The sequence below is a fragment of the Mus pahari genome, chromosome 1 (genome assembly GCF_900095145.1).
Source record: "Mus pahari chromosome 1, PAHARI_EIJ_v1.1, whole genome shotgun sequence".
Taxonomy (NCBI): domain Eukaryota; kingdom Metazoa; phylum Chordata; class Mammalia; order Rodentia; family Muridae; genus Mus; species Mus pahari.
Genome location: NC_034590.1, coordinates 68787102 through 68804748, shown reverse-complemented (window position 1 = coordinate 68804748; position 17647 = coordinate 68787102). Strand labels below are relative to the sequence as shown.

The following is a 17647-nucleotide window of genomic DNA, read 5'->3' as shown; positions in this document are numbered from 1 at the left end:
CTCGTGTCTCTAGCTGCATATATAGCAGAAGATGGCCTAGTTGGCCATCATTGGGAAGAGAGGCCCCTTGGTCTTGCAAACTTTATATGCCCCAGTATAGGGGACCGCCAGGGCCAAGAACTGGGAGTGGGTGGGTAGGGGAGCAGGGCGGGGAGAAGGTATAGGGGACTTTTGGGATAGCATTTGAAATGTAAATGAAGAAAATATCTAATAAAAATTTTTTTTATAAAACCAACAACAAATGGGGTCTCATAAAACTGAGAATCTTCTGTATGGTAAAGGACAATATATATCATTCAGACAAAGCATCAGCCTACAGAATGGAATAAGATTTTCACCAACTACTGATATAGGACTAATATACAAAATATATAAAGAACTTAAGAAACTAGATATCAAGAAAACAAATAATCCAATAAAAGTGGGGTAGAGATCTAAACAGAGATTTCTCAGTTGGGGAAACTCAAATGGCCGAGAAACACTTAATGAAATGCTCAACATCCTTTGCCATCAGGGAAATACAAAATAAAACTACTTTGAGATTGTCAGAATGCCTAAAAGCAAGAAACAAATGATAGCTCATTCTGGCAAGGATAAGAGGAACACTCATCCATTGCTGGAGAGAATGCAAACTACTTGTATAGTCACTACGGAAATCAGTGTGGTAGTTCCTCAGGAAGATAGGAATCAGGCTATCTCAAGGTTCAGCTATACCACTCTTGGTATATATCCAAAGAATGCTTTATGCTACCACAAAGACACTTGCTCAAACATGTTCTTTGTTGCTCTATTCATAATAGCCAGGAACTGGAAACAACCTAGATGTCTGTCTACAGAAGAATGGATAAAGACAGTGCAGTATGTTTACATAGTGGAGTATTATTCAGCTGTTAAAAAAATGGCATTGTGAAATTTGCAGCATATGGATAGAACTAGAAAAATTATCCTGAATGAGCTATCCTAGACCTAGAAAGACAAAACTAGTCTGTACTTGCTTATGTATAGATATTAGCTATGAAGTCGATGATAACCAGGCTACAGCCAACAGAACCACAGAGGGTAGGCTTAGATCAAGTAAGGGAGTGCAGGAACAGAAAGATCTCATTATGAAGGGGAAGTAGAATAGATAGATATGAATACATGAGGGCAGGGCTGGAATGGGAGGATCAAGTGAGGAGGGGAAAGAAGAGAGAGTTATGGGAAGGAATATGAGGAAGACGGCTGAAATGAAATGTTGGTTAGGCAAGAGAAACAAGAATTCACTAAGTTTCTAGGAACAGATCCTAGAATTCCCATATCTGTTATTTCATTATCAGTTGGGCTGTTGTAGTCCAGATCTAGAATGTCCCTAAAAATCCATGTGTTAAAGGCTGGTTCATGACAGTGACAACCTTTGGAAGATGTAGGTCACTGTGGGAAGTGCCCTTGGAGAAGCATGTGGAATCTAGGTTTCTTCTTTCTCTATCTCACTTCTCAGCCATTGGGAGCTGTGCTCTGCCATGTGTTCCCTACCATGAAGTGACTAAAGCAACAGTGCCAACAGATCACGGCCTCAAGCCCCCAAAGCTGTGAGCTAAGAGAACCTTTTCTTTCTTGTAAGCTGGTTATCTCAGGGTCTTTGTTACAGTAATAGAAATCTGACTAACATACAACTATTAGATTTTCACAAGTCTCTTAAGTATAGGGATACTAATAAATAATGATCAATTTATAACCTTCACCAGTTAATGGTCATTACTATCAAACAATGAATCACCAGAATGATTTTCACAGTTGTGGTGGTTTGAGTGAAAATGGCCCCCACAGGCTCATAGTGAGTGGCATTATTTGAAAGGATCTTAACATGTGGCCTTTTGGGAGTTGATATAGACTTATTGGAGGAAGTGTGTCACTGACAGTGGGTTTTAAGGTTTCAGAAGCTCAAGTCAGGCCCAGTATATCTCTCTTTCTCTCTTTCCTCTGCCTATGGGTCTGTCTGCTCCTTCTCCAGCACCATGTCTGCCTGCATGCTGCTATGCTTCCTGTCAAGATGATAGTGGACTAAACCTCTAAACCTGTAAACCAGCCTTTGTAAGAGTTGCTATGGTCATGGTATCTCTTTACAGCAATAGAAACCCAAAAACAACAGCAAAAATTTACTGAAAAATATTACCCTTTAAATATTTTAAAACAGATAACAGTCATTTCAGCTACCTTCTGATGACATATCAGAAGAAAGCAAAGAAAGCCCTACAGTAAAGTCTAAAGTTCCCTGTCTCCCAAATAAACCAAACGTGAACTCCAGGTTTCAGAGTTCATGGTAGCTACAGTCATAGTGAAACTAAAAGCTATATGCATACCACCTAACATGCTAAAATAAAGCCATTGACAAAAAATACCCACCAGAATCTAACATAACAACATACCCAATCCTTCCACTGAAAACTAATTCCAGAATCTGGAAATAGAAAATGACTGGGCTTCTGTTTTTTTGGTTTTTTGGGTTTTTTTTTTTTTTGGTTTTTTGGGTTTTTGGGGGGTTTTTTTTGTTTTTTGTTTTGTTTTGTTTTGTTTTGTTTGTTTGTTTTTGTTTTGTTTTTTGAGACTGTTGTTCTTTTATGGCTCTGAGGCTCAAACCCAGGATCTTGAACATTCTAGGCAAGGGCTCTATTACTGAGCTACATTCCCAGCCCCAGGAAAAGTATTGAAGGAAAGTTTTGAAAACCCAAACCAAGGATAATATTTAATAGAAATATTAAATATTACATGTCATACCCCCCCAGAAGGAATCAAACCATAGAAAATAATTTTGGCTGCCTTTTGGTAATAAACACCATAAAGTTCCAATAAGAACAACCAAGAAAAATTACCCATTAGATTACCACCCACTCAAATCATCAACTCTACAGGTCCATCAAACACCTCAGTTTGATGAAACTTTGGCTCATCTTGAGTGCTATATTTAATCCTACAAACCCTAGTAAGATTGTTGGGAGCAATGCTGTATACATCTAATACATAATAGCCCTTCCATGTAGAAGGCACATTGTTAAAACATTAACTGGCTCAGCAAGATAGCTCAACAGAGAAAGGCACCTACATCAAAGCCACCCCCCCCCCACTATCAAGCCTCGTGACCTGAGTTTGATCTTTGAGACTAATGTGGTAGAATGAGAGAACCAGCCCCTGAAAGCTGTCTTCTGATTTCTACCCCACACACATGCTCACATACACATGTGCATGATGGTTTGAGATTTGACATGGTCTCACGCTGTACCCCTGGCTTACGGAGGTCCACTCCAGCCTCCTCCTCCCAAGAGTTAGAGTTAAGGGGCTTGGAGAGGGCGGGGCAGGAGGAGCAGGAGAGAAAAGGGGGAACTTGTGCTGTAGCTCCTTTGCCCAAGGAAACTGAAGCCACCTTTCCACTTCTTAGCCCTGTTTTGGCCTTGGCTCCTCCACCTTTTTAGAAGAGGAACCAGACTAGCATCTCTCAGAGGGTTCCAGTACGAAGTCAACGGGTATTAGTGTCTCCTACCCAAAGACAGCGGAGCACCACTTCTCAGTGGCTCCAGAATCGTATGGGATCAGAACAGATTGTTGGAACGGACACAGCGCAGAGTAGGAAATACCACAACACAAGTAAGCTTCCTACTACCCACGATTCCCCTCAGCCTGTTGAAGAGAAGGTCGGTCCCTTCACGAAGATAATAGAAGCCATGGGATTCAGTGGACCTTTGAAATACAGTAAATGGAATATCAAGATCGCGGCCCTCCGCATGTACACGAGCAGCGTAGAGAAAACTGACTTTGAGGAGTTCTTTCTGATTTCCTGATTTCTCATAACCCTGCTTCACGTCTGGATGTGTCTAGTCCAATGGAGCAAGAAGGCTGAACTGGAAAATATATGTGCCGGATCATAGTTCATTTTGTGTGGGAAGATGTGGAGCAGCGAGGCCGAGTCACGGGGTTAATTCCTATATCCTAAAGACAAACATGGCTCTCATGACAAACAATGTCTATGCAGCAATCCTGGGATACGATGAGGGGATCCTTTCAGATGACCATAGCCTGGCTGGTGCACTCTGGAGAACCTTCTTCAACCAGAAATGTGAGGACCCTCGACAGCTCGAATTGCTGGTGGAGTATAAGAGGAAACATGCAACACCTGGACTCCATGAACCATGAGGGTCTGCTGCTGACAGGGGAAGTGAGATGGCGCCCTCTGGCGGAGAAGAATCCACAAAGCATCTTGAAGCCCCATGCTCCTACTTACAATGATGAGGCTCCGGACAGCTGGCTGGCTGGCTTTGAGAAACCTCCATGGAAGAAGTGCCCGTTTGCCCCAGGACCCTGAAGAAGGTGGCCTGAACTGACTTTTGAACAGCACCTGTTGAATACTCAGCCCACCTGTGTTGAGTTTCTTCTTCCTGATCTGGCAGGGTTACTGCTGGGAGGTCCTCTTGCTCTTCTGACACGTCCCCTCCCTCAAGAGAAGCCCCAAGCACACTTCCCAAGTCCCTTCAGCACCACACGTGACTGAGAGCTTTTTCCAAAGGCTGAGGAAGGGATGGGTAGGTTAGAAGGGGGTGCCTTCACACAGGGCCCCCTGTGCCTGGAGCAGTTTATAAAATTCTAAAGACAAGGTGGGTAACCATATACTGCTCCCCCTCTGTGAGCCATGGGGTTGAAGTAGCCATTAAAAAGAGAGACTTAATTTAAAAAAAAAGAGAGAGAGTTAATGGTGTGTCCCACCACACCTAGGCCATCTCATTATTCTCATATGAAAAAATAGCATTACAGGTTACATCCTCCCAGAGGGACAAACATTCTGAGGAAACATGGTTGTTATACACCCACTTCCAGCTCTTACATTAATAGCAGAGTGTGAATCTGGAGTCTGTAAAGTCCATCTTTACACAGTCCTTCACTGCTCTTTATGTGAAGACTGATCAGCCAGTCCTTAGAATGACCATGTGCTATTTATCCTAGGAAGACAGCAATGTTCAAAATCAGCGCCTCTGATGACTCTAGGCGGTTGAGTGGAATGTGGGCTTCATTCGTTTTCCTCAGTCATAAGATAAGCGGGAAAATGTCCCCTATCCTAAGACAGGAGTCTTAACCTTTCAAACTCTTTACCTCTTTGAAATTGTCAAAGGGGAATTATAAGCACTCTAGCTTGTAATTTTCGCATTGCCAAATCTCCCCTCTGCATGACTTGCTGACTCTCCCAACTCTCTCCTCCTTGAGCCCTATTGACTCATCTCCCAACTATTCCTCCTCAGCCTTATTTTGCTATCCTTTCCTCCTTCCTTCTTTCCACCTCCTTATACACACACTTGTTGAAATATATATTATGAAATCTCAGTGGTGGGTTCACTACCTGCCCCATGGTTTATGTTCTCAAATGAAAGACATACACATAACCATTATATTTTAATATGTCTTGAGTAACTCAATAGCTGGGCCACTGTCTAACTTCTATGTGGTTAATCTCGAGTTTCTATTTACTAAATTTTGTATTCTTCCTTGGTTGTTTTGGGCCCAGAGGGCTGCCCAGCTGGTCTGCGCTCTGGGCTGTGCTCTCCTGGCTCCTTCACATGGAAGTCATACCTCTTTGTCTTGTATTCACTCCAGGCATGCTCTCCCTGCATGGCAGATCTTCCCTTTCCCTCCATCCAGTCTCAAGCCCAGGAATCCTAAAACCCTGCCTGTCTATCCTCTCCAGCTATTGGCTGGTAGCTTCTTATTTACCAGTCAGAACCAACTGGGGGCAGGTTCCCAGAAGCTACATGTAGATGTTTTTGTGTAAACAGTTTTTGGGGGAACATAATTAACATTAAAATATAAATAGCTACACACACTGGCTTTAGTGTAATATATCTTTGAAATACATCACCACCATCATCTATGGTTCTACTTGGTAAGCATCTCCCTATAGCATAAATAATACCTTTAAAAATATGTATTCTCCAACTTTCTAAAGAAGAAGGTGACTCAAAATTATATCATACATAATGTATGTTTTATATCTTACAGTTTCCTTAATTAGCCTGTCTTCTTCCAGAACCTCACATCCTCATTGTTTAGACTAAGTCAGAAGTTGTTCTCACATGCTTCTGAAATAATAAGAAATTTACTTGCATTGGCACTTATCACAATGTATGCCAATTGTGCATTTGTAATATTGTTCCCTTTGCAATATCAGCATACTCCTTATACTGCTCCATTTGGGTTATTTGTCATTATTTTCCATGTGCCTTGTACCCTGTAGGTACTTAATGCATTCTTAAATACCAAGAATTCAAAAATAAATGTTTCCAAGTCTGCTTTATGACAACTGTAAAATATTCTAAACATCTAGGAAAGTGCCATGAGTGTTGCAAACATACTATCAAAGGCTGTGAAATGCTTGGGTAGGACATACTATCAAAGGCTGTGAAATGCTTGGGTAGGACAAGCAGTAAGGGTTGAGTTTACAAGTGTATTATCAATCTTTCTAGTAAATAAATGCTGACCCGTGATACCCTGAAAATGTGACAGCCCTGCTACTAAGCTGAGAGAGACCCTGTATGCTCTAATCGGTCTTCACCTTTTACCTTTATCTTCAGACACAGGAACCTGAACAGAGGGCTTCACACAAGTTCATAGAACCAGAGGCCTACCTTTAAGAACCATTTGCCGGCATTCAGAGTTGACAAGAAAGACCAATGGAAGTTGGAAGTGTGGTTTCCAGCAGCTGATGGTAGAACCTCTTTGATATTAGTTGTTCTAGTCAGGTCATAGTCATGCATGAGGAAAGGCACACTATCATAACTGCAGACAGGAGGGGAAAGAGGGGGAGAAGTACAGAGGATAAACCTAGCTACCATGGCATACATAGCTCCCCAAAGCCCTTCAGGGTGGCAAGCCTTGTAAGCCTTCTCACATTCCCTCCAGTCTCTCTCTATAGATAGATAGATAGATAGATAGATAGATAGATAGATAGATAGATAGATAGATAGATAGATATAGATATAGATAAATGTGTATATATGTGTATATGTGTGTGTATATATATATGTGTATATATTATATACGTGTGTATATATGTATATATACATATATTTGTGTGTATATATGTGTATGTATATATACATATATGTATATATACATATATATGCATATGTGTGTGTGTGTGTGTGTGTGTGTGTTTATACTGGTGCTGCTGGAAGAGTAGTTTCTTATTCAGAAGATTACTGATACCAGGGAAGAAGAAGGCACAGTAATGACCTAAGAGTATGGTGAATGGGAATGGCTATGAGATAGGGTCCCTAGGACCATATTAGACATGTTTCTACGTGAGTTTTCTGGGTTTTTCTGGGCCTTTTTTCAGGGTAGCACCTGTTTCACATTGCACATTGACATAAAGCAAATTCCCGATTCCTCTACTTCCTAGTTGTTCAGTAGAATCCCTGACTTTATGATACTCTCTCTTTCTTTCTCATTAAAATAATCACCAAGAGAATATCTAAAATGGTCGTGAGGTACTGAGAGGCTGTTTAACTTGTCATAGCTATAAAAAAGGACAAAATAACGGGAGTAACTATTAGTCAAAGGACAGTTGAGACTGGAGTATTCTACTTCTGATAAGAGAGAAGCAAATTAACTAATCTGTAACATTACACAAGCTTCCTTCCTGATAATAGTAGAGTTTTGTACAAGAAGGGAGAGCCCAAAGGGACCTAGCCATCTTGCTGCAATGGGAAGAAAGAAATCAGAGTAGGAAAAGAAAGTTGCAATGTATTGAATAGAATCCCATAGAGGATGGAGCTATGCCAAAACAAAGAACAGTTCCTGAGCATTGCACACAGAGATCTTGAGTCTGACTAAGGGTCAGTTGACACACTGGAAACTCTTTAGAGCTTAGCAAGAACAACTTTCGGGCTGGCAGCACAGCTCAGTGGAAAAGGCATTCACTGCCCAGCCTGTCAACCTGAGTTCAGTCCCCACAACCCATATGGTAGAAGGAGAAAACCGGCTGTCCTCTGACCTCTACAAGTGTGTCCTTGCACATACATACATAAACATACAAGTAAATAAATGCAATAGAAACTTTTTAGACAAACAACTTTCAAGAAAAGAAAAAATTATCAGAATCCCCCAAAGGGCAGAACTCACATGAGGTGTGAGTCAGTCAATTCCATCCAACAAGAGAGGAGAGACCTCAGTAACTGCATGGGTATTCATTACAGATTCCAGAAAGCCATAGCTTAGAAATGAAGATAACTTAGACCTAGAGCAATGAACATCCGCTTGAGTACCTCCCTAAGAGTACTTAAGACTGCTTCAGAGCATCAAACTAGTTAGAAGTACTTCTACTTCATCAACCTGCTGGAAAAAGCCCAACATTCTTTACGGAAACAACAGAAGTAGCCCCCATCCATGTAAAATTACAATGACTATCATGTAATAAAAACTTAGAGATGTAAAGATGCAAGAATATGTCAATATATGCCAGTGAGCTTCTTTGACAGAGACAAACTCAAAAATAAAAGAGTGGGTAGGATTAGACAAGGACGCTAAATAGTACAGAATAACATTATAAATTCTGCAACTAACATGCAAAGTAAACATGAATAGAAAATATGTCTGTAGAGCCAACTTTGGAGGGATAAAACACACAGGAGGTTGAGGCAGTAGATGTCTAGTTTAAACCTTGCCTACAGGTAGTGTGTGTGTGTGTGTGTGTGTGTGTGTGTAGGATATGAGAAGAAACTAAAATTCTGGTGAAAACTATAGTAATTAGATAAAAATCCTGCTGGATAAAATTTACAACTATGGTTGGAGAGTGGCCCAGTTGGTAAAGTACTTGCTATGCAAGCATGATTACCTAAGTTAAGATCCCTAGCACCCACATGCAGCACTAGGAAGTCGAGACAGGTAGATCTTGAGGGCTCCCTGGCCATCCATTCTAATCTAGATAATGAGATCCAAGTTCAACGAGAGATTCTATGTGAGGCAAGGGTGCAAAAAGTGGGAGGGAAAGGTACGCCAATGGCAACTTCTGCTCTCCACATGTGCCCACACAGATGGACACTTCTGTTACTGCCACACACACACATGTAACAGGTCACTCAAAGAGCAGGGAATTTGAAAATGGAGCAATACACTGAAACACAGAACCCAGAAGCTCTGGCCCTCAAAGCCAGGAGAATGGCTTATCATTCAGCTCCTGAGTTCTGGGAATAAAAACATGTGCCACCACACCTGGCTGTCCATGTTATTTTTATTACCATAGCATAGTAATAGATTTTGAAGTTCCATAGTATAATTCCTTCTAGTTTGTTCTTTTTCCTCCAAACTGTTGTTTAGGGTTTTTTGGTAGTCTCATACAATTTTAAAACTCTTTTTTCTAGGTCTGTGAAAACTGTCATTGATCTGTTGACAAGGTCACACAAATCCATAGAGTTCCTTGGGTACTATGGAGGTTTTAATAGCACAGAGTCTCCCACTTCACAAATCTACGGCGTGCCTGTGTTTTGTGCGTCTTTTCCATTTCTTCACCAGGGTTCTATAGGGTTTAGGGACAGAGACGCCTTACCTTTTCAAACACATTGCCAAGTGTTATACTGCTTTGCATCTAGTAAAATGAAAATGTTTTCTGGATTTTGTTTGTTTGAGAGAGGCTCTTACTATGTAGGGCAAGGTGACCTTGAACTCATGATTCTCCTACCTCTGCCTTTCAAGGCTGGGATTATAAGTATGTATTACCATGCCCAGCTCTTAATGTCATCATTTCGTGTGTGTGTGTGTGTGTGTGTGTGTGTGTGTGTGTGTGTGTGTGTGTGCTCCCGTGTGCGTGCACGAGTAAACCATCCCATGCATTCATGTGTGGATGGCAGAGGTTGGTGTCAGGCATCTTCCTCTATCTCTTTCCATCTTACTCTTTGAAATAGGGTCTCTTACAAAAACCTGGAGATCACCAACTAGCAAGACCTGCTAGCACATGGGGATCTTCCTCTCTCCGCTCCCCCAGCACTGGGGATACAAATGTGTGATCCCATGTCTAGCTTTTATTTGGGTGCAGGAAATTAGAACTTTGGTCTTCGTGCTTAGACAACAAACACTCTACCTATTGCAGCCCCCACCTCTTGATTTCTACTGTAACTGACCACTTACTAGCCATAGCAATGCTACCATTGATTGAGTGTGGTGCTAGGAACCCCACAATTGGACCTAGGAACTCACAAATACAAACTCTCAGTATTACAGATTTCTGTGTACTGAGTTTGTATTTTGCAATTTTGTGAAAGATAGGAAGGTGGTTAGAAAAAAAACACATAATATGCTTTCAATTTTTAAAAATGTGTTGAGACTTGTTTTATGGTTTATCACATGATTTATCTTAGAGAATGTGTTGTTAAGAAGAATCTATGTTCTGAAGCTATTTGATGTCATGTTCTATAGATGTCTATTGGGAACATTTGGTGTTGAGCACAGCTTAACTCTGTCATTTCTTTATTGACTCTCTCTGGATTATCATCCATTCTTGGTAATACAAACCAGCATTCTTACTATTATGGTATTGGGTGTCTATCTATACCTTTAGGCCTATTAATATTTGTCTTATTATTTGGGTTTTAAGATATTGGGTACTATATATTTAGAATTATTTCACCTTGCTGAATTGACTGTTTTATAATTGTATAATAACTTTCCTGTCTTTTTTACTGATTCTGATTGAAAAGTCCATAGTATTTGATCTAAGTATGGGTTGTTGTTGGTTTTTGTTTTTGTTTTTTTTTAATTTATTTCTTCGGGATGTCATTTACATAGAACATCTTATTCCATCCCTTCACTGATCTCAGTCTGTGTGTGTCCTCAGAGGTAAAGTTCTTAATGTAAGAAACTTGGTCCTTCTGGTCTGGGCCGGTGCCCTAAGCAGAACTTGAGTGAGAACTCCGCAGCAGTCCCACAATACCCAGAGAAAGATCCACTCCTGGATGCTCTACACGCCCAGGATCATAGGATCAGAGGTGAGGAGGACACAACATTTGCCCCAACACCGGAAGTAACTATGACCAGTGGGACCCAGGCACCCAGGAACTCTGCCCAACCAGTGGCATGGGTTCCTTCCAGTCTGGGCTGGTGCCCTGAACAGTCCTTGGGCATGAACTCCACAGCCAACCCCACAACACACAGAGGAAGCTCCACTCCTAGGTGCTCTAACACACCCAGGACCACAGAATCCCAGGATCCCAGGAACTTGGTCACACCAGGATCTCAGGGTTCCAGAGGAACTCAGAGGAGTTCCCAGGAGCTCTGACATACCCAGGATCTCAGGATGACAGGATCCCAGAATCACAAGACCACAGAGACAGCTGAACTCGGAAGAGTTCTGACACAACCAGGATCACAGGAAGGACAGGCTCCAGTCAGATATAGTGAGGGCACTTAGTACTAGAGATAATCACATGGCGGAAGCAAGTGTAAGAACATAAGCAACAGAAACCAAGGCTTCTTGGCATCATCAGAATCCAATTCTCCCACCATAGCAAGTCCTGAATACACCATCACAATGGAAAAGCAAGATTCAGATCTAAAAATCACTTCTCATAATGGTGATAGAGGACTTTAAGAAGGACATAAATAACTCCCTTAAAGAAATACAAGAGAACACAGGTAAACAGGTAGACACCCTTAAAGAGGAAACACAAAAATCCCTTAAAGAATTACAGGAAAGCACAATCAAACAGGCAAAGGAAATGAACAAAACCATCCAAGATATAAAAATGGAAATAGAAACAATAAATAAACCACAAAGGAGACAACCTAAGAAAGAAAACCTAAGAAAGAGATCAGGAGTCATAGATGCAAGCATCACCAACAGAATATAAGAGATAGAAGAGAAAATCTCATGGGCAGAAGATATCATAGAAAGCATTGACAGAACAGTTAAAGAAAATGCAAAAAGCAAAAGGCCCCTAACCCAAAACATCCAGGAAATCCAGGACACACTGAGAAGACCAAACCTAAGGATAGTAGGTATAGAACTGAGCAAAGATTCCCAACTCAATGGGCCAGTAAATATGTTCAACAAAATTATAGAAGAAAACTTCTCTAACCTAAAGGAAGAGATGCCCATGAACATACAAGGAGCCTACAGAACTCTAAATAGACTGGACCAGAAAAGAAATTCCTCACATCACATAATAATCAAAACATCAAATGCACTAAAAAAAAATGAAAGAGTATTAAAAGAAGTAAGGGGAAAAGGTCAAGTAACATATAAAGATATAAAGGCAGACCTATCAGAATTAACCAGACTTCTCACCAGAGACTATGAAAGCTAGAAGATCCTGGGCAAATGTCATACAGACCCTAAGAGAACACAAATACCAGCCCAGGCTACTATACCCAGCAAAACTCTCAGTTACCATAGATAGAGAAAAACAAGATATTCCATGACAAAACCAAATTTACACAGTATCTTTCCAAAAATGCAGCCCTACAAAGATAATAAGTGGAAAACACCAACACAAGGAGGGAAACTACACCCTAGAAAAAAGCAAGTAAGTAGTCTTTCAACAAACCCAAAGAAGATAGCCACACATAATTCCACCTCTAACAACAAAAATAACAGAAAGCAACAATCGCTTTTCCTTAATATCTCTAAACATCAATGGACTCAATTGCCAAAAAAAAAAAAAAAAAAAAAAAGACATAGATTAACAGACTGGATACATAAACAGGACCCAGCATCTTGTTGCATACAAAAAAAAATGCACCTCAGTGACAAACACAGACACTACCTCAGAGGAAAATGTTGGAAAATTTTTCCCAAGCAAATGGTCCCAAGAAACAAACTGGAGTAGCCATCCTAACATCTAATAAAATCAACCAAAAGTTATCAAAAAAGATAAGGAAGGACACTTCATACTCATCAAAGGAAAAATCTACCAAGATGAACTCTCAATTCTGAAGACCTCTGCTCCAAATGCAAGGGCACCAACATTCATTAAAGAAACTTTACTAAAGCTCAAAGCACACATCACACCCCACACAATAATAGTGGGAGACTTCAACGCCCCACTCTCAGCAATGGACAGATCATGGAAACAAACTAAACAGAGACACAGTGAAACTAACACAAGTTATAAACCACATGGATGTAACAGATATTTATAGAATATTTCATCCTAAAGCAAAAGAATATACCTTCTTCTCAGCACTTCATGGTACCTTCTCCAAAATTGACCATATAATTAGTCACAAAACAGACCTCAACAGATACAAAAATACTGAAATAATCCCAAGCACCCTATCAGATCATTACAGACTGGTCTTAAATACCAACAAATGTAAAGGCTGGTCTTAAGTACCAACAAAAATAACGAAATTCTATGAAGGACTTTCGAGTGCTGACCAAGGAATACGGCCCTTCGTTTGATCTGCTTCAGGATCTGGATGAACACCGCCCCAGCACACCGCAGGCAAGGTAGTAACGTATGCGGGATAGAGGTTTCCATCAGTGCTTTACAGCTAGGTTTTCAAGGGGGGGGGGTGTGTCTCTCGTAATCGTATACATCGGTAGTGATTTTATTTCTGGAATATGTATGAACTGCTGGCTCCCAATATGCATCTGGGATTTCTTTCTCTTGCACTGCTTTGGCTGGGGAGGTCCAGCCGTGTCTGTACACGTGGATAACCATCTACGACTCACAGCTCTGATGGGGCAGTCGCAGCCAAGCCACTCCGAACTGAATGTAAACATTAAACTGCTACTTCAAAAACTTGGCTTCAAGACACTCTCAATACATCCAGTGACTTGGTATAAATATTAAAATGTATAAAGATAGCAAAAGTTATTTTTGATTCAGGTAATTTTACAATAAATTAGGAATAGGAATAAATTGAAAGCTATTCTAAATATGCAGGCATAGAGGAACATAAATGTTCCTCAACTCTCAAACATAAAGTTAAATATCTTTCTCTATGAATTGTACTAATAAGATAGTAACATCACAATAAAGAATTAAAAACAAAAACAAACAAAAAAGAAAAGAAACTTGGAGTTATGGGATATACTTTTAGTACAGTTATTCCATGTCTTTTTTTTTTTTTAAATTATTTATTTATTTATTATATGTAATTACACTGCAGCTGTCTTCAGACACACAAGAGAGCATCAGATCTCATTACGGATGGTTGTAAACCATCATGTGGTTGCTGGGATTTGAACTCATGACCTTCAGAAGAGCAGTCGGTGCTCTTAACCACAGAGCCATCTCTCCAGCCCTATTCCATGTCTTTTAACTGGAAAATGAATCCATTTCCGCTTATGACCATGGTGGAGTGCTGTCTACTGACTTGCTCCTCCAGATTAGTTCAGTTTGTTTTCTTATGCACCCCAGGATCACCTGCTCAGGAATGGAATTACTCACGTTGGGCTGGGTCCTCCCACATCAATCAATCATTAGTTAAGGAAATGCCCTACAGACTAGCCTCCAGGCCAACCCGATGGAAGTGTCTTCTCAATTAAATCCCATCTTCCAAGTTATGTCTAGGTTTAGGTCACAAAGACAAATGCTAGTATCTCCCTCTTTTCTGCTTTCTGGCTCAGGATAAAGTAGCCGGCTCTACTGTGTTCTCCCTGTCATCGTGGACAGAAGCCCCCACAACAGTGAGTCCCAAACCAAATCTTTCCTTCTCCAGGCTACTTGGGCCAGGCATTGGCCTCAGTGACAAGGAAAACAGCTAATACATTCACCGTGGCTGTGGTCAAAGTGGTTCTGTGGAGAACCTTTAACTCCTAGAACTCACATGCACCTCTCCTGGTCCACAAGGACACATCTGACCGTCCTAGGTACTCTGGGAACACTTGTTGTGATCCTTGTGTGGTTCCAGAAAGACCACACCAGACCAAACAGTTCCACTTGAGGTTTATTGAGAGAGAAAAGGGCAAGGTGGCGGCAGAGAGAGAAGGGGGAAAGAAAGAGGGAGATCAGAGGGGTCTTCCTTTTCAATATAGATAGTGACATAGCCACAGGTAAAGGTGGGAGGTGAGTCAAGTGGATTCTGGGAATGTGATGGCTGTTGCCTTGGCAACAGGTGTGTGGGTCACACTGTTGCCTAGATGTGATGTCAGAGATCCTGATACCAACACTTATTACTTTGAGGATATACTTTTTGCCTTTAACTTTTGAATTTGAATTTGTTTGACATTGTCATGCTTTGGGGCAGGTTTTGTTGAGTGATTATCCTCTGACTTTCCTGTCCCTGGATATTTGCTTCCTCCTGAGGATTTGGAAGTTTCCATTTTCATCACTAACTTTCTGACGAGTTGCATATCCATGTGGAATTACTAAATCCCTCTTGAAACCCAACAGCTTGAATATTTGCTCTTCTAATTCTGTTCTAAAGCTGTTCAAGTATTCTTCATGCTTTATATTTTTTTTCTCTCCAATTATGGTTTCAAATATCCTGTTTCTGAGTTCATTACTTCTTTCCTGTATTGGTCTCTTCTATCTCCTAGATTTTTAATGACTTACTGCATTATTTTCAGCTCAACTAAGCTTTATTAAAAAATACGCTTCCATTTCTGTCAAGTTTCTCTGAGTACTGAATCATTCTATTTTCTTTTGAAGGTCATCGAGTTTCCTTAAAACGTCTTAAGTTCATTATCAAAGACTATAATAGTTACCGTTTGTTCAGCTCCTGGTACCTTATTTCGACTGTCAGGTGAGATTATAGTTCCATGAACATCCCTGATGCGTATCAGTGTGTGATGTGCTTGCTGCAGTTTTGTACTCTGGCTTTGTGTGTGCTCACTTTTCTAGAAAGTCTATGCAGGCTATGTGTTTTCTCTTGGTCTACAGTAATTTCTGCAGCCATGTGTGCTGGAGTCACTGCAGGAGCACTTCCACTGTTTCAGCACTAGAGGGTGGTCCAAGCCCACGCTTACTTCAAATCCCCAGATGCTAATTTGCTCATGGAGTGAACTAGAGAAGTTCACTTAAACCTGTAAACCTTTAGAAGTGAATCTAAACCTCTGCAGAGAGTTACATTAGTTCAAACAATTTCACCCACAGTCACCAGGAGGTACTCAGACACTGAAGACTCTGCCTCTCTGGATAGAAGTACCATGGAGGGACCAGCCCCAGGACTCTATGCCATCAAAACTGCAACACTGTCACAGTCACAGCAGACAGACTGTCAAGAATTGAATTCCACACTGTTGTTGACTTGCCTACTGCTAACTCATAGCCAGAGTCCCCCGAGGACAGGGACTGTTGGGTTCTGACCAGTGTCAGGTTTCATACATCCAGTATTAATCTCCAAGGCAAAGTCCTATGCTTGTTACCACATCCTCTCCACAGCACAGTTTTGCTATTGAAGGTTGGGATAGTGTTAACATACTCCATCCCAACTTATGATCCACCTTGGTGGCTCACCTCTGGTAGTACAGCTTTCTCTGCCCCAGTACTCGCAGATGGACCCCTCTACATCTGCCCTGTCACCAGTGATGTGTACTCAAAAGCTAATAAGTCATAACGAGTTTTCCATTAGGACCTGCACAGCTTCAGGGGTATATCCAGGCTCGAACTACAGCTACTGGTGAATCAAGCCAGAAGACAAATGTATCCCATTGGGATATAGATCTAGGGACATTCTAAAGTCTCCATCTGTGAGGATTAGCCGGGGCACACCTGTGCTGCCCAAGGCTTGGGAACAGGTAGCACAGGAAGTCTTTAAGCTGCCAAGGCTGATGTACTTGAATCTCACAGGGCCCTGCATGATCTGGGTGTTTGGTAGTGGGAGTGAACAAGCCCAACCCAAGGCTGATAATGGACTAAGCCAAACTTGGAGTCTGTCCTGAGTCTGAGGTCTCTCTGCCTGAGGCTCACACATACCTAGAGGCTCTGTCTAAGACCTTGGCAGTATAGGTGTTTAGGTTCTGACGCAGGTCTTCTCCAAAGTAGGCAAAGTCCTGTGGTAGCTTTTGTGCTTTGCTTTCCTTTGAAAGGAGAGTCTTGCTTTCTTCTCTGCTAGTCAACATTGGGAGAGAGGTGGTAGAGGCAATCCTGTAGCTAGTAAACACGATTCTAGTCGCTCAGTCATGAGTGTTGGTCTGAGGACAGGGTCTATGGGCACCTGACAGGCCTAACACTGGCTTTGAGGTCTAAGTCCTGTACTTGATTTTCTCCTCCCATCACTCCCTCTTCTCTCTCCATGCTTCTTAGAATTGAAGGAAGACTGATTGGCAATTCTTTTCTTCCTGCTTCTTCAATAAATCCTTCCTTATTATTTTACTAAAACCATGCAGTATGGTCTCTTCCCTGGCTTTCTTGGCTCTTGTAAATGAATTAGCTGTTCAAAACGGTATGTCTATAGTAAGATTATCATTAGAGGTTTTGACTCAGATTTGCCATCTTGCTCTCTCCTAAGACATTCAGATAGATGAGTAATGATAGTACTACCCATATTTTCCTAATGTCTAATGAAGTTGAAAAGATTTGCACTTATGAACTTGTTACCTGTATATCTTCTAGTATAAAATACCTATACATGCCGGGCGTGGTGGCACATGCCTTTAATTCCAGCACTCGGGAGGCAGAGGCAGGCGGATTTCTGAGTTCAAGGCCAGCCTGGTTTACAGAGTGAGTTCCAGGACAGCCAGGGCTACACA

General features: G+C 41.3%; 1 protein-coding gene and 1 pseudogene across 1 annotated transcript in view; one reads left to right on the top strand and one right to left on the bottom strand.

Moving 5' to 3' along the window:
* The window catches only part of LOC110329015, a 9425-nt pseudogene extending 5092 nt beyond the window's left edge, over nt 1-4333 (top strand).
* Gdpd4 (glycerophosphodiester phosphodiesterase domain containing 4) overlaps nt 1-17647 on the bottom strand; it is a 94549-nt gene that overhangs the window by 55772 nt on the left and 21130 nt on the right. Inside the window, exon 10 of the mRNA XM_021206994.1 lies at nt 6642-6792. Coding sequence (XP_021062653.1) covers nt 6642-6792 — 151 coding nt within the window. The remainder of the gene's footprint in view (nt 1-6641; nt 6793-17647) is intronic.